This window comes from Rhizomucor pusillus, assembly GCF_041956525.1.
Source record: "Rhizomucor pusillus strain CBS 183.67 unplaced genomic scaffold VTP01scaffold_3, whole genome shotgun sequence".
Classification (NCBI taxonomy): domain Eukaryota; kingdom Fungi; phylum Mucoromycota; class Mucoromycetes; order Mucorales; family Lichtheimiaceae; genus Rhizomucor; species Rhizomucor pusillus.
Window position 1 is genome coordinate 469425 of NW_027192145.1, and position 26681 is coordinate 496105.

General features: G+C 45.0%; 12 protein-coding genes across 12 annotated transcripts; 3 read left to right on the forward strand and 9 right to left on the reverse strand.

The window, feature by feature from the left end:
• Positions 1 to 698: 698 nt before the first annotated feature.
• Positions 699 to 3054, forward strand: VTP01DRAFT_6368 (uncharacterized protein; the record flags this gene model as incomplete). Its single annotated transcript, XM_069385261.1, has 9 exons — positions 699 to 1049; positions 1111 to 1206; positions 1279 to 1322; positions 1394 to 1509; positions 1578 to 1754; positions 1838 to 2314; positions 2412 to 2538; positions 2599 to 2720; positions 2792 to 3054. 9 exons carry the CDS (start codon positions 699 to 701, stop codon positions 3052 to 3054), a joined length of 1773 nt encoding a protein of 590 aa, XP_069242741.1.
• Positions 3055 to 4030: 976 nt separating this feature from the next.
• On the reverse strand, positions 4031 to 5139 carry VTP01DRAFT_6369 (uncharacterized protein; the record flags this gene model as incomplete). Its single annotated transcript, XM_069385262.1, has 3 exons — positions 4031 to 4200; positions 4276 to 4930; positions 5002 to 5139. The coding sequence occupies 3 exons, from the start codon at positions 5137 to 5139 to the stop codon at positions 4031 to 4033; spliced, it is 963 nt and encodes a 320-aa protein (XP_069242742.1).
• Positions 5140 to 5347: 208 nt separating this feature from the next.
• Positions 5348 to 6013, reverse strand: VTP01DRAFT_6370 (mitochondrial 37S ribosomal protein uS7m; the record flags this gene model as incomplete). Its single annotated transcript, XM_069385264.1, has 1 exon — positions 5348 to 6013. One exon carries the CDS (start codon positions 6011 to 6013, stop codon positions 5348 to 5350), a length of 666 nt encoding a protein of 221 aa, XP_069242743.1.
• A 766-nt stretch (positions 6014 to 6779) lies between these two features.
• On the reverse strand, positions 6780 to 9598 carry VTP01DRAFT_6371 (uncharacterized protein; the record flags this gene model as incomplete). Its single annotated transcript, XM_069385265.1, has 10 exons — positions 6780 to 6804; positions 6872 to 7333; positions 7395 to 7972; positions 8029 to 8268; positions 8324 to 8482; positions 8543 to 8687; positions 8745 to 8923; positions 8985 to 9279; positions 9334 to 9515; positions 9572 to 9598. 10 exons carry the CDS (start codon positions 9596 to 9598, stop codon positions 6780 to 6782), a joined length of 2292 nt encoding a protein of 763 aa, XP_069242744.1.
• A 460-nt stretch (positions 9599 to 10058) lies between these two features.
• VTP01DRAFT_6372 (uncharacterized protein) lies at positions 10059 to 10658 on the reverse strand (the record flags this gene model as incomplete). Its single annotated transcript, XM_069385266.1, has 2 exons — positions 10059 to 10261; positions 10490 to 10658. The coding sequence occupies 2 exons, from the start codon at positions 10656 to 10658 to the stop codon at positions 10059 to 10061; spliced, it is 372 nt and encodes a 123-aa protein (XP_069242745.1).
• A 554-nt stretch (positions 10659 to 11212) lies between these two features.
• On the reverse strand, positions 11213 to 11485 carry VTP01DRAFT_6373 (uncharacterized protein; the record flags this gene model as incomplete). The annotated part of the gene is made up of 1 exon (XM_069385267.1): positions 11213 to 11485. One exon carries the CDS (start codon positions 11483 to 11485, stop codon positions 11213 to 11215), a length of 273 nt encoding a protein of 90 aa, XP_069242746.1.
• A 265-nt stretch (positions 11486 to 11750) lies between these two features.
• VTP01DRAFT_6374 (uncharacterized protein) lies at positions 11751 to 13512 on the reverse strand (the record flags this gene model as incomplete). Its single annotated transcript, XM_069385268.1, has 4 exons — positions 11751 to 12988; positions 13082 to 13248; positions 13321 to 13363; positions 13419 to 13512. The coding sequence occupies 4 exons, from the start codon at positions 13510 to 13512 to the stop codon at positions 11751 to 11753; spliced, it is 1542 nt and encodes a 513-aa protein (XP_069242747.1).
• A 1132-nt stretch (positions 13513 to 14644) lies between these two features.
• Positions 14645 to 14916, reverse strand: VTP01DRAFT_6375 (uncharacterized protein; the record flags this gene model as incomplete). Its single annotated transcript, XM_069385269.1, has 2 exons — positions 14645 to 14787; positions 14847 to 14916. The coding sequence occupies 2 exons, from the start codon at positions 14914 to 14916 to the stop codon at positions 14645 to 14647; spliced, it is 213 nt and encodes a 70-aa protein (XP_069242748.1).
• Positions 14917 to 14976: 60 nt separating this feature from the next.
• On the forward strand, positions 14977 to 15697 carry VTP01DRAFT_6376 (uncharacterized protein; the record flags this gene model as incomplete). The annotated part of the gene is made up of 4 exons (XM_069385270.1): positions 14977 to 15017; positions 15079 to 15268; positions 15331 to 15519; positions 15584 to 15697. The coding sequence occupies 4 exons, from the start codon at positions 14977 to 14979 to the stop codon at positions 15695 to 15697; spliced, it is 534 nt and encodes a 177-aa protein (XP_069242749.1).
• A 308-nt stretch (positions 15698 to 16005) lies between these two features.
• VTP01DRAFT_6377 (uncharacterized protein) lies at positions 16006 to 17611 on the reverse strand (the record flags this gene model as incomplete). Its single annotated transcript, XM_069385271.1, has 3 exons — positions 16006 to 16323; positions 16398 to 17136; positions 17220 to 17611. The coding sequence occupies 3 exons, from the start codon at positions 17609 to 17611 to the stop codon at positions 16006 to 16008; spliced, it is 1449 nt and encodes a 482-aa protein (XP_069242750.1).
• Positions 17612 to 20016: 2405 nt separating this feature from the next.
• On the forward strand, positions 20017 to 24091 carry VTP01DRAFT_6378 (uncharacterized protein; the record flags this gene model as incomplete). The annotated part of the gene is made up of 6 exons (XM_069385272.1): positions 20017 to 20077; positions 20142 to 20209; positions 20285 to 20456; positions 20513 to 20650; positions 20717 to 23730; positions 23798 to 24091. The coding sequence occupies 6 exons, from the start codon at positions 20017 to 20019 to the stop codon at positions 24089 to 24091; spliced, it is 3747 nt and encodes a 1248-aa protein (XP_069242751.1).
• A 168-nt stretch (positions 24092 to 24259) lies between these two features.
• Positions 24260 to 26117, reverse strand: VTP01DRAFT_6379 (uncharacterized protein; the record flags this gene model as incomplete). Its single annotated transcript, XM_069385273.1, has 6 exons — positions 24260 to 24855; positions 24919 to 25088; positions 25148 to 25338; positions 25401 to 25483; positions 25542 to 25741; positions 25801 to 26117. 6 exons carry the CDS (start codon positions 26115 to 26117, stop codon positions 24260 to 24262), a joined length of 1557 nt encoding a protein of 518 aa, XP_069242752.1.
• Positions 26118 to 26681: the final 564 nt, after the last annotated feature.

A 26681-nucleotide genomic window follows, 5' to 3' on the forward strand; every position in this document is an offset into this window, starting at 1 on the left:
ACTCCCTGTATGACGCATTTGCGAACGATAAAGACTTGTTCTGTTTACTGCTATTTATACCAAACTCTACGCGACAGAGACCTATAAGACCTGATAAAAGACCAATACTGCGGGATAGATCATGTGATAATGTTTATAATGATAAAGAGCCGTAAATAACAGCCCAAATGCATCATGCTGCAAGGTTGGGAGCGTGTTCGACGCACCCTGACATGCAAAACTTATCAGTTGTCATTGCTAAAGAACCCGCCTTTTCCATTTCGACCAGATTGAGATTTGTACGTTCTTTAAGACCATAGCCCTCGTCGGAACGGTGACTCTGGTTTTTTCTTTAGTTTTCACATCTTTGACAAGTTTCTTGTTACTTTTATGTAATTCTGCTGATCGGGCGCCACCGACACGCGCAGCATCTTCAATCTAAATAAGACAAATGCAAATAAAGCCACTGGCTATGCTGTACTTGAGCACAACAGGAATACCTAGATGATAGCATCCTCTATTTATAGTGTTTTACGGGTTGTTTTAATAGAAACCACTGCCTCATTCGCCACCAAACAGTACAAAAGACTCGCTTCGTCATTTTTTAGCCCTTGCTTTTAATAATCATCAAAGCACAACGTCGTCCTTTCCCTTTCTTTCTTTCTTTCTCTCTCTCACTCTCTACAACCAAAACACTTCTGTATTCCCCCTTTGTATATATGAAACGGCCAATTCAGCAGCTCAATCTTACATCAAATGCATCACAGGCTACCATTGCCAACAATGATACTGTCATTAATTCGTCTTCGACTTTTTCGTTAGACGCAGTGGCCGAGCCCCCATCACGGACGCCTACTCCACCGTTATCCACGGTCTCATCGTCCGTACTCGAGCACGCTACACGGAAGAAGTCTTTGTGGACACGAATAAAGGCGCTAATAAAAAGTCGGACGGCATTTCGGCCGCCTGTCACCCACGATCCGCGACTCTTTTCAAAAGCACAAAAAAGATGGATCTTGGCATGCTTAGCACTCGGTTCTTCATTGAATGGCTTTTGCTCCACCATTTACGTTAGTTTACTGTATTCAAAATTGCAGCTGCTGTAATGGCTAACAGATATCAAAAATCAAGTTCCCTGGAATTCCAAATATTACACAAGAGCTCGGTGCATCCACCATGGAAGTAACTTTGACTACGTCTCTGTTCATCTTATTCGGTGGTCTCGGTGTATGTTCAATCTATGCGTTTGTATGCATCGCTCAACTGCTACGAGGTAACTAACCTGCAATTCCTTTTTAGCCTATCATGTGGGCATCCATGTCTGATCACTATCACATCCGAAGGTATAGCTACTTTGGAATTGACAACAAAAAAAGGTTAGAGGAACGAGCCGGTTGATTTACCAAATTCGTAGATTCTTATACTTGACATCACTCTTAATATTTACGGCAGCATCCATTGGATGTGCACTTGTAATCAATGTATATATGCTTATTGCATTCCGATGCATCCAATCAGTAGGCACTTCTGGTACGTCACAGAGAATAATGCATCGTACATTTTGTTCTTTGTTTCTAAATGTCGGATCGTGTTTCCAGTTACTATGTCTGTCGGCGCAGGCAAGTGTGCTTGCATTGGTCCAAACTCAACTAGCAGGCTTAATTATTTACACAGAGAAAAACATATAGGCACAGTATCTGACTGCTGGGAAATCACAGAGCGAGGTACAGCGTTTAGTATATTGTTCATTGGACAGTTCTTTGGGCCACTCGTTGGTAAGTGAGTCATTTGCATTCTTTTTTTCTTTTTCAAAGAAGAGAACAAGACCAAATAGACTGATTGTTACCTTGCTCATCAGGCCCTATTCTCGGAGGCGGTCTCACGACGGCGCTAGGCTGGCGTTCGACATTCTGGTTTTGCGCAGGCTACGGTATTTTTCTATTTTCATTTCTTTTTGCCTTTTTGCCGGAGACATATCGAATCGAGCGTATTTGGAGCAAAAACAAGGTCGATGACGAGAAGCAGACAACGGACTACTCTTCGGCACCTCCTCATTTGGACTTGGAGCAGGGAATAGATGGTATTACTGACAATTCGAGCACTGTCGCGACAATTAACAGCACAGCAGCCCGGCGACACAGCAACGGTAGCAGCCTGCCCTCCGTCGAGACCACCCAAACAATGAATCCTTTGAGAAGTGTCCTATTGCTACGGCATATGTTTGTTACCATGATCGCTACTGGAACTGGCATCTGCTTCGGAACAATGTTTACTATTGAAACCATCATTCCTATCTTGTACGAAACCACGTACGGATTTGAATCATGGCAAACCGGTAAGACGCATGCTTCATGCTACTTTCCACATGCTGTCCTTTGTAGTTTGCTCCTTACGCTATTCATTCGAATCAAATGTAGGTCTTAGCTTCTTAGGTGCCGGCATCGGCAATGTTCTCGGCTCACTTGTTTCCGGCCATGTCTCCGACTGCCTAATCAAGAAGGCGCGCGCTAGACGAGGAGGCCTCGCAAAAACTGAAGATCGCCTGACCCTCAACGCATGGTACATGCATATTTACTTATTGGCGGCATCTCTGCGAATATACGCTAATCATCAAACTAGGCCTGGCGGATATATTATTGTTCCAATGGGGGTCCTTTTGTTCGGCTGGAGCGTCTATTTGCAATGGACCGTCTGGGTATCCATTGTTGCATTTGGAACCGTCTGCTTTGGTATGAGCCAAGGTATGGTTTCTTGTGTAACATTTGCCCAGTTGCTGCTTACTGCAAACTCTAACCAAAAACAATATTTACAGTATACGCTGCAGGTTCTGCATATCTCGTGGATGCAATCCCAGGCAAGGGTGCATCAGTCACGGCAGCTTCCAATGTTGTGCGGATGGGCATGGCTTGCGTCCTCAGTCTCATCGCTGAGCCTGTTGTTCAAACTATAGGTCCAGGGTATTTGAGCGTCATATTAGCAGCTCTCAATATTCTGGGCATCAGTCTCTATTCAATCGTCAAGATCAAAGGCCAGACGTTGCGTCAACGCGCAGGTTTTGGAGAGAACCATGAATAACATTGTATTTCTATGGCATCGTTTGCCGTATATTATCTTATCATGTGCATCAAGCTTCATTGTATATTTGTCTTTACACATAGTTTTTAAAGTAATCGATGTATATTTGCAAAATACGTCCATTCAATATGCACACCGGAAGCTATCACTAGTATTCCTCTTTAGCTTGCATCCTTGAAGTAAAAACGGCCAATGCATGCACTGAATAGCAGATTTCTCTTTAGACAATTCTGATATAAGGAACAACTAGTTTATTATTTTCTTTGAAACCAAAAAGAAAAAATCATTTCGCTCAAGCTCGTGGACATGATGTATGAGCGAGACGAACTAGTTCCGATTGATAATTGAATTCGAGCGGCAAACGTAAACAGGTCTCTTTACTTCTTGCAGCAAGAGCAGTTGCAGTTGCATCGAGCACCGCTTTGGCAGGTTCTATGAAATGCCATCATATTTAATCCCTGACTCGCTATGTGCCTTCGAGTTTAGCTTACGAGCAGCAGTTACATCCAGCTTGTTTCATGATTGATTCTTGTTAAATGTCTTGTTGAGTACAGGTCAGGATGATCGGTAACTGGTCGCCCTTTTTATTTTTTATTTTTTTTTTTTTTTTTTTTTTTTTTTTTTGTTTTTTTTTTTTTTTTTTTTTCGTCTGGCTTCGTCGTTGCTCTCTCTATGCGAGCTTGGCGATGTTCAGCAGGCGGATCACTTGACATCCGGAATCCCAACCATAAAAAGTATACGTTTAGATAGCCGGAACTAATATAAAATTTTACAGACTACTGCACTTTACTTTCCCGGATCCATGATAGTCGTACCAGATCTCATCAATATATGCTTTTTAAATCACTGTATACACGATGCACATGATCCTGAGCATCATCTGAGATCTTTATCAAAACCTAATCCGCTTTTGGTGTCACACTAACATCTATCTAGGCAACAAGATGTCTGTGTGTCTGGTCCGGGAACATGTCCATTATTTCAAACACAAGGCGTTTGGAGGAGATGCGACACCTCCTTCCTTGTTTAGAGGCGTGCTTGTAAACAGATATTCATAGACGCCATCGTGGGCCGAGTCCTCTGCTAAATCCTCGAGATAAAACATTTCCCCAAGCATCATTCCGAACCCTCCAAGGCACTGGGCATCTATTATAAATAAATATATTATCTCATCACAGTCATGTGAGAGCCCAAGTAAAGTATTATAGTTCTTTTACTTACGGAGACTATCATCCCAGTTATGCGGTGGGAACGCCTCTAGCGCGATGACATCTGAGGCTACAGCAGCAAACTGGTGATCCCAGAGCCACTTGAATGTCTTCTGACATGCTTTGAGACCGATACATTGAGGTATCTTGGCGCCCGCCATTACCTCGGGCGTTTTCAGATGCGCTGCCATCCATCCCATGCGTATTAGGAGAATATCTCCAGGCATGAACTTGACTTTTTGCTCTGCCGCCACCATTTCTAGCTCTTCAACTGTAACTTCTTGCCGAGACAGCGGTTTAAACTCTTGTTTGCAGTGTTTCTCAGCCCAGCGTGCATAATCAAGCAATACAGCGCGTCCAGCGATTCCGTGACGAGCAACAAAATGCATTCCCAGGCGATCAGTTGCTTCGGGCCCTGGCGTGACCTCAGAAGGCGCAACGTTGTTGTAAAACCGGTGCGAACTCAAGTGGCAGACGTGTCGTAGACCGTCCCACTGCGTTGACGACTGTGTGTTGAAGTTGTCATAGACGTCGTCAAACTTGCGCCCATCATTGCTTCGGTCGCGTATTTGGTGCTGGATCGCACTGCGTCCAAAGAAAGGTGGGTTCGGCTGCTCTAATCCCCAGTTAAGCGAGAACACGGCTCCTCGACGAACAAATTTCGTTGCCTTTTTGGGTTCTGCACTCAGCATCTGCATCATCTACTTCATTTTCTAGCGCAAACGATATCTATGCTCACCTGAGCAATGCGCTCTGCCGTTAAAAAATTCAGGGTGCCTAGATTATCATGTAGGCCCCAGACGCCCCAGGCAGTGTGTGGAGGATACTTGGGGTCAATAGGCAACTCGTCGTAACGTGGAACACCCGTTTTCGTCATGTTTTGTGAAAGAAGGACTTCATGCTCATGCTTCCTTCCCCTTCACTCTTGGTCCAAGAACCGCTCTAATTGCCTATATTCCCGCGTACACGATTTTTTACTACGTCCAATTCCCACAGTCTGGCTCTCGGTAAATACATTTTCCTTCATCTTGTAACTTGCAACTTTGTAATAGTTTTTAATATGTCTTTTATTGGTGATCTACTGATTATTGTACAGGGTTTAAGGAGCTGTTATAGGAAACCTGGGCATTGGCACGGTTTGCCAAGGCCTGCTTGTGCAAATTGAGCTTCTTTTCTAATACGGCGCTGCTGCCTTGATGGATGTTAAAGATCTCGGCTGCAAAGCGTTGCTCAAATGTCTTTTCCGGTCGTCGGCCTGCTTCCTCCAGGATCCATACAATGCCATATCGACGACGCTGTCGTGTTCGGAGAGGTGTAGGAATAGCAACAGATTTGCTGCCCTTTTTCGTGTTTACGAGCTTGAGAAGAGGTGAAGCGCTTTCAATAGCATCTTGCATGACCTGATATGGATCTTCACCATCGAGTTTCTGTTCAAGTAGCTTGATACTGTCTGATACAAGACGTTGTGCCCTCGCTCGTTTACCATCGCGCATAATTGTGTTTACTAGCTGAAGAATTACTGGGCTGTTAGGTCCAACAGGTTCTTGCAGTTCCTGCTCTGCAGAGGCCTCTTCTAATCGTTCTTCGTTGAAAACACTGTCGGCTGCTTGTGTCTTATTCCGGAATGCCGCAAACATGTCAACACCTGCTGGTGCTCCCGCTGTTGATAATGGTCTGTACATGGTAGGCGCTGCTCGCTGCAAGGCACCGAGTGTGTTCTTTGTCCATAACTGCCATACGATGCTCGACATGCTGCAAGCTGAGAGAGTATTAGTTCTTGCCCTGGAGGAAACTCCAGATTGACAGGTCTTGGTGGCTTAGGAATGAGACCTCATCTGCTATTGCTTCTGGACCATAAAGCTATGAATAAAAACAACGTACAATCATGTGTTTAATATTTCGTAAAAAGCCCTTGTTACGAAAGCCTAACACTTCTAGAGACATTTGTGATCAAAGGGTTTATACAAATAAACAGTACAAACGTTTACAGGCAGTCTTAAGATGCTTTGGGTCCCACCGCACCTAAAGATCCGGTATATGCTGGCAGATACCTGTCATATACCAGCTGGTATCTGCCGGCAAAAATTCAGATACCACGATTTATTTGTAGTGTCCAGTTCTATCCATACTGTTTTGTGATGAAGACGAACTGCTGAAAGTTCAATCTTTATGTTTAAAACATTTGTTAATCGTTAGCGGTCTTCCACTGGATGAAAATATTTGAGTTATCCTGCCTCAAAAGTTCAGATTTCCTCTGTAACCATTACGATTGTTGAAGCCAAACTGGTGCGTCAACCTTACGGCTGAAACATGAGCGTTATGTCATTATCGATAACTATTGAGCGTCGTTGTCCACCTTTTCCTAATTAGTGTCAGCAAAAGGATGTCAAATTTGGACAAAGAATTTAAGCTTTCCGATAGACCTCTCTGAACATGCCGTCAGAGTCTCAAAACTATAATAATACTGTTTATTACACTTGGTTTTCGATTCTGTGGATCCTTCTATCGAAAGTTTCATTAAGAAGTGCCAGCGACAGACAATCTAGGAAGTAGGAATGAGCGGGTTAGTTGCTGGATAATAGCGAGTACCTCAAAATATTAATACGCACTTCTTCAAGTGTTCCATAAACACTTGCAAGCTAACATCGTCGGTGAAAATAGCAGCTCCTTGTGGTACACCGTATGGGCTGCTGGATGCGTGTGTTGTTGATGGGTTCAATTTAGACAACAAAAAACGTGCTTGTGAACCACCTTGATCGCAAACAATGTATCGGGGAACAGGGAATCTGTCCATCAGCAAATCTTGAGCATCCAAAACTGGAGACTCGAGTAGCTGTTTAAAGTTTTCGTAGCCCTCTTGGTCCTGGTATCCAGCTTGTCGCCACTGTGCAATCGTCTCGCCATGGAAAATTAATAGATGGAAAAAGGTATCAAGCAAGAGAATAACGTCTGGTTTAATAGAGATAGAGTCGAGAAGAACCGGCTGAGGAGGATTGTCAAAGCTGTAAGACGTCAATGTAGGCTGGATCATAATAAGCGAATTGTCCACATTTTCGCGGTTGAGGACATGGCTAATAGGGCAATTCAGTCACACCAGTTGATATGGTCTATTAGAGGTGACCCTTGACTTACCGGTAGAATGCAGTTTCATCAGGGGAGTTGTTGAATACTTGCAAGAATTGACTTCTCCTCAAATGGAACATAAATTGTGGGTAAATTGAAAAGTTCTCTGATAGTCGGAAACTATGCTGGTCATCCTTGCGGTAGTCTGCAAAGCGTTGACAAAGGCGAATAAGCATACGATCGAGCCATCTAAGCACATCAGGTCCGTCATCGATTTCGCCCTTGAATACAGCAATGCGGGACATGAGGACTGCTGCAGTTTCTTGGTCGAACGAATTGGCGATCTCGGGACTTTGACCTTCAGCAAAGTTGCGAGCGACGGTTGTGACACGTAAACGGAATTGACCACTTGAATGTTGATAATGCGTCACGAACTGGATTAGACCACGGGAGCCAGGCTGGAACTGTACTGTTGGTTGGTTGACAACTTCAAAATAGATGCCTTGAGTGCTTTTTGGTGTAAGGGAGCACATTTTCCACGCTGAAGTGTTGCCGATGCCGATTTCCGTCTCACCCACGTACGATGACTTTTTGTTGGCAGACACTGCATGGCCAATAAGACCACAAACTTTAAGTTCACGTGTAGTCTGTCGCATTTCACTTTAGTATATAAAACGCTTACAGAAATAAACAAGATCCGTACCTGGACATCCAAAGTAGCATTGAAACCCATTTGTAAATGACCTTGATTGTCTTTTTGGAAAACTCTTTGGAAACTTTGTTTGAAAATTGCAGTGTTGAATGAATCGGAAAGGATCATAAAGCCGCCGGTCGAGTTGACCATTGATTTCATTTCAAGCAAACCGATCTGATCCAGACAGCCAGCAAAGATATCAATAGTGTGACCATTTGTTGCAGCACGCTTAGCCAAAGCATCGTAGAACTAGACACGATCTTTTATCAGTTTCCTAATATACCAGTATCAAATTCGTGCGTACCTTAACAGCCTTCTTGTAATACTTCGCAGTTTCCTTTTCAATGTCGTGATGGGAACGAATTGGTTCACGAAGTTCGTTGCTCACAACCATACCGGGACCTTCTGTTGCTGGGCCACCGCTGAAGAGCATGACACGAGCGCCAGTGTTGGGGAAGGTGGTCTGAAAACCGCCAAGATCAGTCGTCTCGCTTCATAGCAGCATTTATAGTAATTAAATTACCTCCAACAATCCTACAGCAACGCTCATAGCGACACCTGTGCAGCGTTGAGCACGCTTGCCGTTGGCAACGGGCCAAGGATCACGCTGCAAGTTCTCGAGAATCGACGTCAAGACAAATTCGCAGTCCTTTACAGGGAGAAGGAATCTAATCATGATGTTAAACAGGAAGACTTATCCATCTAGAAATCGATTTGTAGTATACCTGTTGGCAGCCATGCTCATTTGAGGAGGCTGTCCAGGACGTGCAGCAGGTTGACCAGGTCGGACAGAAGCCCCAGTCAATCCAAGCATCTCCTGAACTTGCTTCGGAGCGTAATCCTTGGTACCGCGGAAAACGAAGGACTTGGGACATTCAGCGAAACCCAATTCATGGACTTGAGTCTTTAAATATCAATTAGCATTGTGCTGACGCGTTGTAATCGGAGTCATGTCTCTCGTTTACCATTGTTCCATATGTGATCAAGCCAACCCAAGCGTAAGGAGGAAGCAGGCTCAAGCTGACAATAAGCGAATCCTTGAGGGCTTTGAGATCATCATCTTCGAGACAAGTGTCAACGACGTATAAAAAGATAGGTGGGATTTGTGCCACGCGGTTCAAGTTATATTCAATAGTAGTGTACTTTGGGAGCAACTCGGCGGGCAGGTTGGTGTTGGAGATATCTTTGTAGTGAGGAGGAAAGGCATTACGCTGCAAACAGAATGGACAGATCCAGAGCTTTCCGCGTACATCGATTTGGCTAAACACAATGGTTGGCATAACTGTAGATACACAGAGAAAATTGTGACTTTACCAGTATGGGTTGAGAATGGCCCGGCATGGAGCCTTGCACATAACAGGTTCGTACCAAATGGGACTCTCAGCAAAGTCTTCACGTTCCTTTAGAGGTGTGTACAAGCACGCGATAGGAACAACTGCTTTTGTCGCCTCGATACGCGATGATGGCCAAGCGTTCCACGAGAATCGGATTCCGTCCTTTCAATTGTTCAGCCAGCCTCCACAGCATGCGACTTTGTTTTCGATGTTTTTACCTGCTCTTCAATTTCGTCGAAATTCATCTTGTCAAGTTTGGATGAGGGAGAGAGGAGCGCCTGGAGTTCCGTGGCGGTCGACGTGGCGGCCTCAATTTCCACCAGCTGGGTGGAGCTGGAGACGAACTTTTTATGTCCTTATCAGGAGTTGTTGTGTTTCTAGCATCCCAGAACCTAATCGGATGGAAATAATAGAAAAATACACATAGTTCTCTGATTTCAATAGCAAATATGATATGATATGATATTGTTTAGTTATCCGTTTCACTTTGCCTAAGTTGCAAACAATGCTATTACAAATGCCGCTTGAGTGTCGCGATTCTGCACTGCCATTCGTATTCGTCGTGATATGCAGTTTTCGTTATAACAGACGCTTGCTCCGTTGACTCAGACCGTTGGACGTTTACAGTCTGTGGTTGTCATAAGTATCTTTGGATGGATTACGGGGCTAAAGCAAAAACAGCACGTTTGAGACGTTCTGAATTAGTCAGTCACGATGACCGTCGTATATTGATTGCTTATGTTGATTCCGCATCTGACAGGTCGCTTGAGACGAGGTGTCCAAGAAGAGATACACCCAATTTCCTATGGAAATATCAGCGAATGACTCTTGGCAACGAGGCCGTGTATTGCAATGAAATCGATAGATGTGAGCTTGTAGAACGATACAATCTGGATCCGATCCGTAGACTAGTATATAAAGATCTCAGAGTATATCATGGAAAATCCATTTTCAACGTTCTCGCATGACTCTTCCTATTCTCATGTTTCACATGAAGTAGAATACTCATGGCTGAAAGCAGATGAATTACACGGAGACAAGAATAAAGTACATTTATGGCTGATTTATGTATACTTAGTAATCTCACTGAGTACTTGCCTCTTGTCAACTCGACTTCATGAACGTATATCAAATACTATAGTGTGGGTATAATATGGCAAACTCCATGATAACATTGCCGTTGGCGTTCCAAATAGCAGCTGAGAAACCTGCGTTGACCAACGTCAACGTCTCGCTTTTCAGCGTCGGTACAGTAGGTGATAACTTGGCTTGGGCATCATTCATCCCAGGCTCTTTCTCCAGCATAGCGAGCGATTTGACAACCTTTACCAAGTAGGAGCTGATGGCCTTCTTTCTCCCCTTTAGCTCGAGACAACGTAGGAGTAGTTGTAGTTGTAGGGAGACGATGGCGGAAAAGAAGATATAGGATCGCTTAAAGTGTTTGCTACCCTCAAAAGTAGCCATATCCAATCAACAGCAAAGGAGGTAATCGCCGATTTTTCGCACACCATTTGATTGATTGCTGGTACTTTATTAATAATGATTTAGAAGGTATTTTAGTTTCTAAGTGAGGGCCGTGGCGAGCATAGTGGTGTCCACATGTCGGGGTACACTCAAGTCTGACGTTATTTATCGTCTGCTTCTACGATGTTATTTTTCTCTCAAAACCACACATAGTAAAGTGCTCGTTCTTTCTTGCTGTCATCCTTGAAAAGCATGCCGGGACAAACGAGACCGGTCTATGTGTTGTGATGGTATTGAGACTTGCTAGGAGCGGGTGGCAGCCGGTGGCAAATCGAGCACTGTGGAAGGACTAATCCTGACCTGCGTGAGCCTTGCCATAGTGACGTAAGAGACGGTTATAGCGAGAGAAGTTGCCAGGAATTGTGCGTCATGAGGTTTGATTCTGCCTCGACGTGTCTTTTCATGTGAGCGGCAAGGTTTTGAATTGAGGAGCCTAAGAAGCCTGTGCGCACGTCGCTGACGGTATTGCCAAAGAAGCCACCAACAACCAAGAGTTCCAGATGACCGATGAATATCGAAGCTTCGCAGTACTCAGAGCCGTATTGACTTTTACAACGAATATATGCTTCAGCTGCCTTTCGAACAAGGTACTGGGCTACTATCTGCATAATCGTCCAAGGTCGGACGATGATGCGATGATGCTCAAAGGCATCCAGTAATCACCAAAGAACATGACAGCCTCGACGAAGTGCTTGATACTTTGCAACCGCTCTAACAGAATAGCTCTCTGCGATTTATTTGGAGCAGTCTATAGACAGCAGTAGTACTTTGCCGTTACTGAAGCAGTCAATTGGAATTTGCAACGCAGCAGATATACATTTTGAACAAGAAAACCAAACGTTCTATCTTTTATTTTTTGCATTTAGATGTCATTTACTGACCACCCATTTCCTTGGCAAGCTGTTCGGCACGCTTGATAACATCGTTAATGTCACCCTGCATGTAGAATGCGGATTCAGGCAAGTTGTCGTGCTTGCCGTCCAAGATTTCCTTGAAGGAGCGGATGGTGTCGGTCAATTTGACGAGACGACCCTCGTAGCCAGTGAAGACCTGGGCGACAGCGAAGGGTTGGGACAAGAAACGCTGGATCTTACGGGCACGTTCGACGACGAGCTTGTCTTCTTCAGACAATTCATCCATACCCAAAATAGCAATGATATCCTGAAGAGACTTGTAGTTCTGGAGAATCTGCTGGACACCGGTGGCAACAGCGTAGTGTTCCTCACCGACAATACGGGGATCCAAGATACGGGACTTGGAGTCAAGAGGGTCGACAGCGGGGTAGATACCCAATTCAGCAATGGAACGGGACAAGACAGTGGTGGCATCCAAGTGAGCGAAAGTGGTAGCGGGGGCAGGATCAGTCAAGTCATCAGCAGGGACGTAGACAGCCTGGACGGAGGTAATGGAACCGTTCTTGGTAGTGGTAATACGTTCTTGCATACCACCCATATCAGTGGACAAGGTAGGTTGGTAACCGACAGCAGAGGGGATACGACCAAGCAAAGCAGACACTTCAGAACCGGCCTGAGTGAAACGGAAAATGTTGTCAATGAAGAGCAACACATCCTGGCCTTCTTCATCACGGAAGTATTCAGCAATGGTAAGACCGGTCAAGGCGACACGAGCACGAGCTCCTGGGGGTTCGTTCATCTGACCAAAGACAAGAGCACACTTGGAGTCGCCCTCCAACTTGATGACACCAGTAGCCATCATTTCGTGGTACAAGTCGTTACCCTCACGAGTACGCTCACCGACACCACAGAAAATGGAGTAACCACCGTGGGCCTTGGCAATGTTGTTGATAAGTTCCTGAATCAAGACAGTCTTACCGACACCGGCACCACCGAAGAGACCAATTTTACCACCACGGGCATAGGGAGCGAGCAAGTCGACAACCTTGATACCAGTTTCCAAGATTTCGGGAGTGGGAGATTGGTCGACGAACTCGGGAGCATCGGCGTGGATGGGACGGGAGGACTTGGCCTTGATGGGACCACGCTCGTCGATGGGCTCACCAATGACGTTGATGATACGACCCAAGACTTCGCTGCCGACAGGGATGGTGATGGGAGCACCAGTGTCGCGGACCTTCTGGCCACGGACAAGACCTGTTACATATCAGAAATATATCAGAAATTTTTGGTTAGATATATTTGCATTGGCAATGGTTGCATAGCAACGCGTTTCCTTGGCGCTCTTACCCTCGGTACCGTCCATAGCAATAGTGCGGACAGTGTTCTCACCCAAGTGCTGAGCGACTTCGAGGACAAGACGACCGCCAGCGTGGTCCTGGACTTCCAAGGCGTTCAAGATGGCGGGAAGGTTCTCTTGCTCGAATTGGACGTCAACAACGGCACCAATGACGGAGCTGTAAGATTATTACTGAGTATAACTGAAGCAAGCGCGTGTATGTTCATCCATAGATGTATGCTGTACATACCGAATGTGACCAACAGAGGCGGCTTCTGTGGCATAGGTGCGAGCTGATCCAAATGTTATTGACGAGGTATTTGTAGCCGACAAGATCGCGTGGCTTACCCTTGACAGCGGCAGGCACGCCGACGGGTCTGGCAACGAGAGGGGCACGGAATGCACTAGAGGCAAAACGGCCAATAGCACGGGTGATATACATGGTTGACAGAGGAAGGGGAGAGCGGCCGGGGCTCGCAATGATTAAAAATTTTTTGGCAGTGCCATGTCCGACATGTTTTCTCTCGGCTGGATGACCCTTGCTCGAATCCTTTGATCGATGCAATAATGCGCTTGCTTGTTGATACGCTGTAAAATCATGGCTCACATCAACATATTTTGCAATTGATTTCTAAACACGTTCTATGAGGCCAGCTGCTAAGCAACCGCCTGTCTATAGTAGATGTTTGGCTATTTTCCCTTCCAGGTGGAAATATGCAAGCCGAGTGACAAAAGCTATCTGATGGAAGGTGCTTGAGCATTTGGAATTATGCTGCAAATAATGTCATAATCATTTGGATCAAAGGTCCACCCCCCCCGATATACACGCCATTAACGACCGACCTTTTCGATTAGATAGTTCAGTGGGATTAGGGGATCAATGCACATAGGTTATTGGGACGACTTGTTGCTTTTGACTTGGACCAGTGCAAACGGTTATGGTACAGAAATAGACCTGACTGTTATCTTTTTTCTGTTCATCCAGCAGCAGAGGCAGACACAATGATAGTACTGTGTGGAGGTTTTCGAATGATAGTAATCTTTTTGTAACAATGGTAGCAAATAGTAGACTCAAGTAACAGCAGTTAAGTCTTTCTAAGCATCTCAATGGATAGCGTAAAGCGAATATTTAAATTAGGAGAGATTCGTCCCTTCAAATCAGCAAATTCACATACATTTATTAAGCGCCCCATTAAATCGACATTTTGTTAACCTAGATGAAGCAATCTTTCGATCAAGTTAGCGTAACTCCGGCTGTGCAAAGAAACAATGAGGAGGCAAAAATGAAGGTTTTGGCTTGCGTTCGCAAGTGGAAAGAGACTGGCATGAACTCTATATAAAGATCTTTCTGCGACGAGTCTGCTTTTTGCCAGAATGATTCATGCTACATCTGGGTTTGCGAGGATTGGCGTGTACTCTGTTAACCGAGGTTCAATGGATACAGTCCACTAGATGCACAACGCTTTCCGTAACAGAAAGCTCATTCTAAAGAATACAGAGGTTGATGAATCAATGTCATTTTTTGTCTAGTTATTTAGTCCAAATGACAGCAAATATGCTAGCTTCTGTTGATATCATTTCTTCTTGTTTAGTTCATGGTCAACCACAGTTATTGGTGACATTGCTTCTGCGAGTTCTTTTTCTTGCTCTGTGGCCGGGAATTTCTGCTCGAGATAGTCTGACACGACAATGCCAGCTGTTGCAAAGATCATTCCGCCTAGCCACAAACTACAGTCAGGATAGAGATATTCAAGGCACACAATTACAAATGCTTACCCACGCCAATCATGATGCGTGTCCGTGGATCGAGAGCCTTGTATGATCCCCACAGAGATTTCCTTTGCATGTCAAAGCTTGCAACGTTTGTGGAGTACTCGGACTCCGCTTCTTCCTTCCTCAAACGACAATGTGGCGACCTCCAGGTGCTTCCATTCTAATCGTCTACATGTAAGAAGACAGGAGAGTACCGGCTGCATGAACGGAAACAGCTGATCGTGCGGAACGCCAGCTGCATCGCTTATTATATAGTATGCTGCACCGCCAGTATATTAGAACGTGCGCCGCCGTTTGCATCCGAAGATAATGAGAAAATACCACCTCATCTTGGCAACTATACCCATTCGCATGAAGATATCGAAGCGCCCACCTACACCTGCGTGGCTACAGGCGAGTGTGATGTTTGCACGCCATTTGAAAAGGTAAATATACAATATGCGTTGTATGCATGAAATGGTCGTGACTAAGCAGATATCGATCATAGAAAACAGCACCTTATTGCATGGAGTACGGAAACAAACAGCCTGTGCGCTGCAAATGGGACGATCCAGATATTGCAGAGTATATGCGAAACCAAACTACTCTCTATGATTACGATGCTATCTCGCTGCCGTCTTTCCGCGGATGTCCACACGTGAAACGTATCGAGCATTGGAAGTTTGTAAAGTTCGAGGTAAGCATAGCTGGCCGTGCGCGATTGATTTTCAAATCAACTTGCTTACGTATAAGCCTTTTAGGTTATAAACTTGGCTGTGGCAGTATCCTCCGTTTCTCTAGTTATCTGGCGGCAAAGGAAGCTTGCACGCGAGCAATACCAGCGGTTGGCTCAGCGAATAGGCGTATCTGCATGATCTCAAATGCGACAAACATACGGATTTAGTTCTCTGCTATTCTTGTTTCCGCTCTGTACATACTTGACCAACTGTCTATATAAACTTGCTCTCGTTTCCATTCAATATTAATTTACTACAGTGCTGTATCAACCGCACGACATAATAATGTATTCTCGGATTTTGAACAGGCAACAAACATTATCTTAAACTATTACGACTATTCAGGTAACATTCAAGAGATTCATCGGGGAGGGGTATAAGGCTTGAGGGTTATGTACAAAGTCAGCGATGTAGCATAAATGAATGTAGGTATACAGAAACAAAAATCAGTTGGAGATATACTCGGCAACGGTGCCAATAATTTGCTCCAGCCACGCGCTTCTAAGCAAGAACCAACCGTGATCCATACCATGCATTAGAACAGAATCTATACCATTCTTTGTGAGGTACTTGTGTACGCGTGGTGAATGGACAATATTGTCCAATTCCGAAAGGAAGACTCTGGTTTTGCTTGGCATTGCAGTCGTATGCTGGTTGTTTCCATGCCTTGCTGTCACGTACAGGGCCATCTGGAACCAATGGAAATGGCGACCAATATAGTAGCTTATATAAAGTTCACTGGAAGCAAAATATTTGACAATAGACTATTTTGAATGAAATAGTTTAGATTAGCCATGTAGTTAGAAATTCCATCATCCGTTTTGGAATTCATTTTTACCTGGCTTGCGGTGGCGGGTAAACGGTAAACAAAGTTGAAACAGACATCCTTGTAATGTAGCAAGAAGGTAATAGGATCCAGCATGACAATGCCGGAAACCACCTTTGGAATGTGTTTGATCATCCAGGAAGTAATGGCTGTACCTAGAGAATGCGCTACAAATACAGCATCGTTGCAGCCATGATGCTGAAGCATGCGTTCCACATCCCGTACAGTCTCCTGCATAGTAGGGACATCCTCTACGCATCTCATCGCAACATATGGCAATTCCACGCAAAATACCGGGGCTCCAAGGGCCACAAGTTGATAGACAAGGCGCAGATACAACAACAGTCCAGGACCAATGCCATGCACAAAGACAATGGGCTTTTTGCTTCTGTCTCCATCCCGGAACCAGTAACAAATGCGCTCGCTCCTCTCTGGGTTTGCTGCATCGTTCCACCAAAATGACAAGGATGATTGGATCTCTGCACCGTGTTTCTTGAAACCCCATGCGCGCATAATAATCCCGTTCACGTAGGTCAGGGCAAATATAAACAAATAGAATGCGAATGGTCTGTGATATGCCTGCACCGGGTCCAAAGTGAGTCTGAAGGCAACAATATCGTCGTCGTAGCCAGGCAAAAAGTTCACTTTAAATCGCTGCGAGAAGTCATCAATCATCCAGTACATCTCTTTCATGGACGCCTCGTCTTCAAACAGGGTTTCCATCGATTGGGCAAAGAACGCCCATGCAATCCTGAAATGTTTTCGTCAATTTCGTTTGCAAAAGGAAAAAAAAGCGGTAGGGTTTCTATGGATTTCTAAAATCATTCCACATACCATTCTGCCAGGTTTTCGCGACGGATTTCACACAGTTTAGGGTGTTGCGAGGGATTGTTGTTCTTCATGAACCAGCCAGTCAGCCATTCGTCCACGTCGTCAATGTTTGAAATACAATTGTAGTACAGGCTTCTGCGCTCTTTGGGCCCCGGATAAACTGCCGGTAGCGTTTGCTGCATTCGACTGCGCGTGATTTGAAAGAAGACGTAGAATATAAGCTCGCATCCAAGCCAGTAATGCAAAAGTGCATCGGTCGCAGCGTAACCTGTGATGAAAAGTGGACGCTCGGTGGCGATATAATAAATATAATATACAAAGGCAAGCGGCGCAACTGCCGTCTGTGCAAGCGCCACAATATAAACAATATTATTGACAAATGGTTCCGGTACCATAAGCGATCTCCAATGTTTATGTGAGACAGGGAAAAGTCAAAAGGAACAGAATTTATATACTGAAGAAAGAGGTGGCGTCTCGTCCCGACAGTTCTCTTTCACATGGGCCCCAAAGACTTCCAAAAAGCGAGCGGAGTTGCTCCCAGTGGCCGACACCAGAAACCCCTTTCCCCCAGAGCTGCAAGAAGTTGCTTGTCAAAAGTTCCATGTGTAACCATTTGCTTCCATGGATCACTTGATCTGGGCTGCAGTGAGCCTCTAACTGAGATCCGATGACATCGATCGTTCTAAATGATTTAGCGTCTGTACATTGTTGTGTGACGACAAGTTTGCACAAATTATGGATGGAACTCCACCGAAAAGAACGCTTGTAAGTCTCCACGCCGCGCAGTAGACGCATGGCAATAATTGCCCGTCCCGAATTCCGAGATACATTGTTTCCAAAATTGAATGTCGCTCTTGCTGCAAATAGCCGCTATTGTTTATTGAAAATAATTTTGCGTCGAACGTACGAAAACAAGTTATGAAGGAGAGTATTTGCACATTGAGGGATGCATGACAAAGGGAAAGATAGCCAGCATCCAAACCCTATTCGGAAGACATACGAATAACGTCCCAAAGGTATTTTGGTGCCCGGCCAGGGACCGCCACTCATCCAGGGTTGTGGACGGTATAACATCCTTTCTTTAATGGTATTTCGAGGCGCAAGAAAAAAAAAAAGGGAAACCCAAGCGAAAAACCTGGGGACACACTGAAAGAAGCAGATGTTGATTAATGAAGGTTACTTTTCAATCCATCACCTTTCTAATGCTGCCTTACTGAATAATAATCAGTGAAGTCCCAAACGGCACGACCTCAAGAACTGAGCTGCTTTTATTATTCTTCACAGATAACGATGTTTCCAAACATGATTCCAACACAACGAATGACCAATGCAATACAGGTATTTATCACTTTATAAGAGCCCCTACAAGTCTGTGGTAGGTGATAAACTACGTAGGGATGCTCACTATAAATAAACAATGAAAACATTGTTAAGCATGACCAACATCCGGGATTTAGAAATGAAATGATCATAGCATAGTTTGTGAATCTTTTCAATTATATATGTATACTCCGTATTGAATAATATGATCCCAAACCATCTTTTCATTTCATAATACGATGTGGACACAATTCTCTTAGGATATTATAGATTTCGAAGGAGTTGAAGCCTATGATTAACCTGTTTCAGACTACATACTTGCAAAATGGCAACACAGAAAATGATACGGTGTGGAGCAGGTACATTCCCAGAATCATCCATGCTGCACCTGAGTTAGCGAGGATTATGATGCATGCTTTATCAAGGTCATGTTTTTGTCTAATAGCTTATTCCAAACGACAGCAATTTCGCTCGTTTAGAAAGCAATTACATGAAAGAGTAGAATTATTGATTTTCAGTATTAGTGTCAGATTGCTAGTCCATCGACCTATCGATAGCTGTGGTTTGTATGAATCTTCAATGCTCTGCAGATGGCATTGACGGATATTACTGTAATGACGAACCGCTGTGCAAAATGATCCTTTCTATCTGCATCAGCGTCTCTTGATAGGCTAATTCTTTATCTAGATGCGCTGTAACTGCTGCAGAGCATAAAAAATCTATTAGAAGACGCTGCTTATATTTGTCCCATAGCTGATCAGGCGCTGATGAGGAGCAAAACAGAAGATAATGTGGAATAGCTATGCTTCATTTAAGCAGTCATGCCACTTTTCATCGTCGCTCAGCAAGCCGGCGCAAGAGCTACTTTGTTAAGAACAGCTATACAATTCTGAGATCTTCAGAGCTTGTTGTACTTTTCACTTGTAACGAAATTGTATGTAATGGAAATCTTTATGATTTTCTTTTGGGGTTTGAAAAATGTACACCAATTTGCAGATTTCAGAAACTTGTAATGATATCTATGTATTTTCAGTATCAAAATCTCATTCCTTGTAATCACAAAGATTCGATTCCAATAGAAAATAGGGTGATGATTTATATATAGCTGAGCGTGCTTCCGTCCCCGTACCATTTATTACACAATCTACTGGCAGATAAGCTCTTAAGCTGCCATGTATCAGTTAGTGCCATCTGGAATATGAGCAGCAGACGGTTTTGAGCAGAGGTTTAGCAAAAATGGGCTTATCCAAAAATTCTACTTCGAATGTGCAATTTCATCGTTGATTTTCCTTTGAAAGGTTACTCACGCTTGCAGAGCATCGGGCAGCCTCGCTCCGCTGTGACAGCAAACATTTTTTCCAACTTCACCCCCACTCTCTAACGTTTGACCTTTTTGACTTTTTCGTCTTTGGTAGTTTCCTATGTCACAGGCCAAGGCTGCTGCATACAATTGCTGACATTGACGCCTGCTAGGACAGCCATGGTCGAACAATCGCAAGAGCCTGTACCTAAGGAGCAAGAGGCGGTCCCCGCAGAGGAAGGTAAACGTTCTGTTGTGGAGACAATTCTGTTTTATTTAGTACCTCACGTGGCATAATGTGATAGTTGTGGCGGAAGAAACTTTCCAGCTTACTGTGAAGCTTCCCGGTGGCGCTGGAGAGATTAAAGTTATCGTAAGTTTGGTAGCAGGGTGAAAAGAATAAATTCTCGAGGTACTAAACTGCAAGACTTGCAAAAACAAAAATTAGGCCAGCCCACGTGAGACAATCCATGACATTAAGCAGTCGATCATGGAGTCGCCCGAGACTTGCGCACACTCTTGCTTCTCGTTAGCACTAAACGGCGAGCGGCTGAACGATTTTGCGGAATTAGCTGAGGTGGAAGGTATCACTACGGAAACTACCCTCGAGCTTCTTGAAGGTACAAACAAGCTATAATTGGCAAAATCTTCTAGTAAACTAAGTGTATTTTTTCAGACAAGTATACCGAGCGCGATGTTCGTTTGCATATCAACCGACTTCGGGATTTATTGGGTGGACCTTATCGCCCTAGCAGCACTGCTGTTGGTATCGACGCCGGCATCTCTTTCCTGACCGCTGTCACGGGAGAAATTGGTAGGTGAAAAGGCTGTAATGGGTGTATACGCGGGAGAAAGTAAGTATACTCATGTCTTCGAGTAGATGAGGAGATCGTGCCTGAGAAGGAAAAGACGCCCGAGGATCTTTTCTCTACTGACCCTATCCCAGAGCATGCATTCACCAATGTCAACTTGGATGACCGCTCAAAGCTTTCAGAATTTGTGCCAGAAGGCTTCAATCGGTTGGCACCACAGTGTTTGCGATCCATTGCATTATCGGGCTGGAACCCGGTTCCTCATGCTCAACGCCTCAAAGGCGATCTCATGTATATTCTGGTCACAACATTGGAAAACGATACATTCCACATTACAGCATCAACGAATGGATTCTTTGTTAATAATTCGACACCCTCCAAATTCGATCCTAGTCGAAAGAAGGGATTCGAACCCGCACACTCATTGATCACCTTGTTGCAAAAAGTCTCCAAGCATTTTGCTAACAATTTTGTCAAGGTCCAAGATTTCATTACACGACACCATATGCTCGAAGTCTTGCCTGTCAACACATACTTTCCAGCACACCCATGGGTTGTCCAAGCCCCTGAACATGTCTATGACCCTTCGCGCCCTTCAGAGACCTTGCTCAACTTCGGAACAGATGCAGTCGAGTCCTTGCGGGACTGGAACGATGAATTACAATCGCATCGTGAGCTCCCCAAGTCAACTTTGCAGGAACGAGTGTTGCGCGAGCGCTTGATCAACAAGGTTCAATCCGAATTCACTGAAGCTGCTGTGCGAGGAGCCATGGCTGTCGTTGACGGTTCAGTCATACCACTGAACCCTCTTGAGCCAGAGGAATCCCACATGTATGTATATAATAACATTTTTTTCAGCAAAGGCAGCGATGGTCGCGGCACGTTTGAAAGCTTGGGTGGCGACGAGGCTGCTCACGTTGCAACCGGCAAAGACCTTGAAGGTGTTAAGATTTTCAACACTGTGGACGCCGAAGGACTCTACACGCTGGGAACCGTGGTCATCGACTACAAGGGTGTCCGCGTCGTTGCACAAAGCATCGTGCCTGGCATCTTCCGACGACAAGACGAGAACTCGATCGTTTATGGATCTGTTGACAACGGCAACCAGATTTCTGCAGATAGAACTTTCCACGAAAATCTTGGCAAAGAAATTGCAAAGTCGCTGCACTTGGCACCTCACACTCTGATCGATGGCAAGGGCGAAAAGGTCGAATTGTATACTTCCGTGGAAACCAAAGGTCTGCTTGGCGCCGATGGTCGTCGCTACATGCTGGACTTGTACCGCTTGAATCCTGTGGATATTGAGTTCCAAGAGAACGAGTGTGTTGAAAAGGATGGCATGCCTGCCTACCCACACAAGTTGACTCTCCTGCGACCGGAACTTATGAGCCTCTATTGGGAACACAAGTTTAGAGAATGGGTCAAGGCCAAGACTGAAGAAATTAAAAAGGAGAGAAAGGAACACCAGGCCAAAGAAAACGATAACAAGCAAGAAAACAAGAACGAAAAGTCCGAGGATAAGGCCATGGAAAAGTCTGATGAACAGCAGCAAGGGGAAGAGCAGCAAGAGGAGGAAGATGAAGATATCAAGATCGATATCAGCGAGTTTAAGCTCACATTCAATCCTGATGTGTTTACCAATGCCAAGCATGATGATCCTGAAGCTTTGAAGCAACAAGAGAACGTTCGCGCAGCCTCCAAATTTTTGAAGGAAGAAATGATTCCCAGTCTTGTTCTCGACTTTGCATCCTATGCCATTTCTCCACTCGACGGAGATGCTTTGACCAAGGCTATGCACCGCCGTGGTATCAATATGCGATACCTCGGTGAAATTGCTCGCTTGGTGGCTATCAGCAAAGATAAGCGCATTGAACATATTGAACGTTTGGCCATTCAAGAAATGGTTGTCCGTTCTAGCAAACGTATTCTGCGCAAACTGTTGGCTTCCTGCGACATTGTGGAGACTCGATATTGCATTTCTCACTTTTTCAACTGCTTGTTTGGTCATCAAATCAATGCCAACCCCAAGCCCAAGGTCCCAGAGGGTGCCGATAAGGACGCGCTTGAGTGGACCAAGCTCACGCCAGAGTCTGTGCGTGCCGAGATCCGGCATGCGATTTTGACCCGCTTCCGATACAAGCTTGAAGAGGAAGCATTGAAGGAGCTCAAGCCGTTGCCGACGCTCCGTGAAATTTGCTTGCGAGTCGGTATCCAACTTGCTGCCAGAGACTACCGTTTCGATGCTTACTCTGAGGAAGAACGCGCTGCTATTGTCGCCGAAGACGCAGCCATTCAGTCATTCCATGCTCGTCAAAAGAACAAGCAGCAGCAAAAGGTTGGCAAGAAGGGTAAGAAGGTACAGCCTGCTGCAGAACTCGAAGCTCCCGTGCGCAAATACCGTTCCACGACCTTTATTCCAGATGATATTCAGAACTTGATGCCCACTATCAAGCAAGCAACTACTCGAAGCATGTTTGCTGAGGAAACATTCGAAGCGGGCAAGATGAGCTTGGCTCAGGGCCACCGCCAACTTGGTTTGGAATTGCTCTTGGAAAGCTTGACTTTGCACGAGCAGACATATGGATTGCTACATCCGGAAACCAGCAAGTGCTATGCAACCCTTGCAATGATTTATCATCACAGTGAGGACCGCGAAGCTGCCCTGGAACTCCAGCGCAAGGCGGTCATTGCTGCCGAGCGCACCAACGGTGTTGACCATCCAGAAACACTGCACCATTATCTCAACCTTGGATTGTTTGAGCATGCTGCTGGACGTACCAAGCTTGCGTTGCGATATCTGAAACATGCTCTCCACTATTGGGATCTGGTCTTTGGCCCTGGCCACCCAGACTCTGCCACCGCCGACAACAATGCCGGTGTCATGTTGCAGTCTTTGCGAGACTATCCTGTCAGCGCCAAGTTCTTCGAACGTGCTTGCAAGACACAGGAGGATATCTTGGGCCAGGACCACGTACTCGTTGCTACTGGATACCACGTGTTGGCCAAGGCTTACACCTTGCAAGGCGACTTTACCAAGGCACTGAATGCCGAGCGTGTAGCCTTTAACGTGTTTGACAAGAAGGTAAATTGAACTTGAACATATTGACCGCTGGAGAAAAAGATTCTGTGCTAAATCTCGACTGCTTTAGCTTGGAGCTGAGGATCCACGAACAAAGGAGAGTGACATGTGGCTCAAGGAGTTGACTTCAAATGCCATCGTGTCTGCTCAGAGAGCTCGCGAGCAGCAGCTTCGTGCTGCGCAAGCACAGCAAGCCCGTCCATCAGGTCGTGCAGCCACCAACGGCAGCGCGTCTGCAGCGCAGAATGGACACGCTCCTCGTGGAGATATGCCCATTGAACAAATCCTAGAGTACATTCAAAAGGATGATGCCCCTCGTGCACGCAAGAACAAGAAGAAGAACGCCAAGGGAAAGCATCACTAAAAGCAAGAAACGAAAAGAAATCTTTTACAGCATTTGCATTTTGTCATTTTATAGAGTTTGGAGACTAAAGGAAGCAAAAAATCAAGGAATGTTTATAAGCAATTTTGTATTAAAGATTTAAAAAGTTATCTACAAAGTACATTGACCAAATACTGAAATGGATTGTTTCTATGATATATTGGCCAATAACCGACCAACAATGCGATCATCTTTACAGGCGACAATGATGTCTTGCTCTAGGAGATTGAGAGACATGCGCATAGATAAATCCATCCGGCCGTCTTCAATAACCAGTGCACGTGCTTGACCGAGAGACTCGCATACGCGCATGAGATCGCTCGTCATTGGTGCTTCAATGTGATGCCATTTGCAAGTCTGCATGTGTGCCAGTACAACATCACCAAATTCGACGTCGCCCAATCCTGTCCGTCGGATACAATGTAACACAGAAACTAGGAACAGTTTCTGATGCAATGAGCAAGACTGGATGAATGCGACGGAAGGCGAAGAAAGCATTTCTTTAATAGCTTCAGTGATAATGTGGATAGTAACATGGCTTTTGGCACCTTGTCGTTCTTCGACAATTTCGACCGCTCGTCGACAAATATCCAGTGCGCGACGTGCATCTCCACTGACGGCGCTCACTTTGCGTGCTGCGTAACTAATGGCTTCCAGATCAAATGCGTCTATACCCTCAAGACGAGATCTGACAATTTCGCCAAGCTGCTCGTACGTATATGGTTGGAAATTAATTCGTCTGAGACCTTTGAAACGACTACCGCGTTAAAATATGTCGTTGAATCTCAATGGCAATGTATCTATCTTACCCATCCGGCTGGAAACCTTGTTGGTAAGTATTCGTTCAGGCAAGTCCATCGTGTTTGCAATAGCAACGACAATAAGCCGAGAATCAGGACGATTGGGCCATTCGAAAAAATTGTACATAACTGTCTGTTTTTTCGTGACCATCAGGTCCAATTCATCCATCAAGACAACGCTGTGGGGAGTCTAGTCAGAATTTCCAAGTTTCTTTTTTTTGCCACAGGGTCTACATACGTTGTCCTTTGATTTGCGTTTTTGGAGCTGAATCTGCTTTCTAACAGTTGCAATGCGTGCGCTGAGGTAACGCGTTTAGGACGATCATTTGTGCTTTGCTTATTGAGACACTCCCACAATATGCTGTACGCCTGATTTGGATCGGTCACCTTCATACCGTTGATCTCTACAAAGTCGAACGGAGGCAGTTCCTGGTAGTAATTGAATAGTTGTCAGTCACGATTTTACTCGTGATTGCAAGTTTACTATTCACCTCGTTTTCTGCATCGTGCTGCAGATGCCGTATAACTTCGTGGACAGTAGCAGTCTTGCCGGTACCTGGAACACCAGATATGTCTGATAGATGGATCTTAATATAAACTCTCTATGATACATGTTGGAGACTATCGCTTACATATGCATGTTCCTGTGCCGCCTTCAATGTCATTTCGTAGTAACTCGTATATTTCTGCAAATTCTTCTTCTCGGCATGGCAGCGAGTCGGGTACAGCTGAGACATGAAGACGCTCTCTAGCACGTTCAAAGTTGGTCATGGGCCGTGACAAGTCTACTGCTCGACTTTTCAGTGGCGTTATAGTATTAACAGCATTGAGACTGGAAATGAGCGTTTACGTTAGCAAAAAGTGTATCGAAAACAAACAACTCGGACTTGCCGTTTGATAGATCTCGGTGTGATCACACGCTTGATCTTTTGTTTCTTGCTTGAAGGAGCTGCTAGTTGCAAGGTCCGTTTGCGTCTGCGTGCTTTGAGTTTTGCTAATAATGCCAGAGGATTCTCGGGCTCGTGCGAATTGGCATTGTCTGATTTACTATCTTCGTCGTACTCGTATTGATCGCTGTCGTCTGAACCGCTCACGTTTGCACTGCCGCTACTATCACTTTCTGCATCGCTCTCTGCATAGCTCACTTGTTTTCGTCGTTCCCGTAAAACGGGTCTACCAGGCAGCGAGACCTTGTCTGTTGCAGGCATGGACGGGTATCTGAGAAACTGTAACGTCAAAAAATTGTTGCCTCTCGACGCAGCAAGCTGAATATGCAAAGGAGTTTTATCCTCCACGCGAACGATACCTGAATGACGCCATACAGGAACTAGGACCGCGCACAATGCTCCTCCCGAAGGAAACTTGGGTTGTGCGTCAAATTAATATACCTCCTTGTTGTGAGTTTGGATCTGATGCAGACATGATGCAGATACCCTTGCAAAGCATCATCTGCTTCGCGTTCCACATATTCTTTTTGGATATTTACTCATTACTAGAAGATTAAGGCCATCTATCTTTGCAGGCCAACATGGCATATTCAAGAGCAAGTTCAGTTATGTCAGGAGAATGAATGTACAGCCTCTGCATAAATATTGATTCTCTTTTCCTTCCTTAAAGGGTACTAATCAGGGAAAGTGTCCATTAATGGACACTTTTGAGCCCACATATCTCCCCAATGAAAAATCATCTGCAAATGCTTTTTAGTATACTCTTTGACATGTGAACAATATTCAGAATTAATTTGAGATTGATATCATGAGTAATTTTGGAGA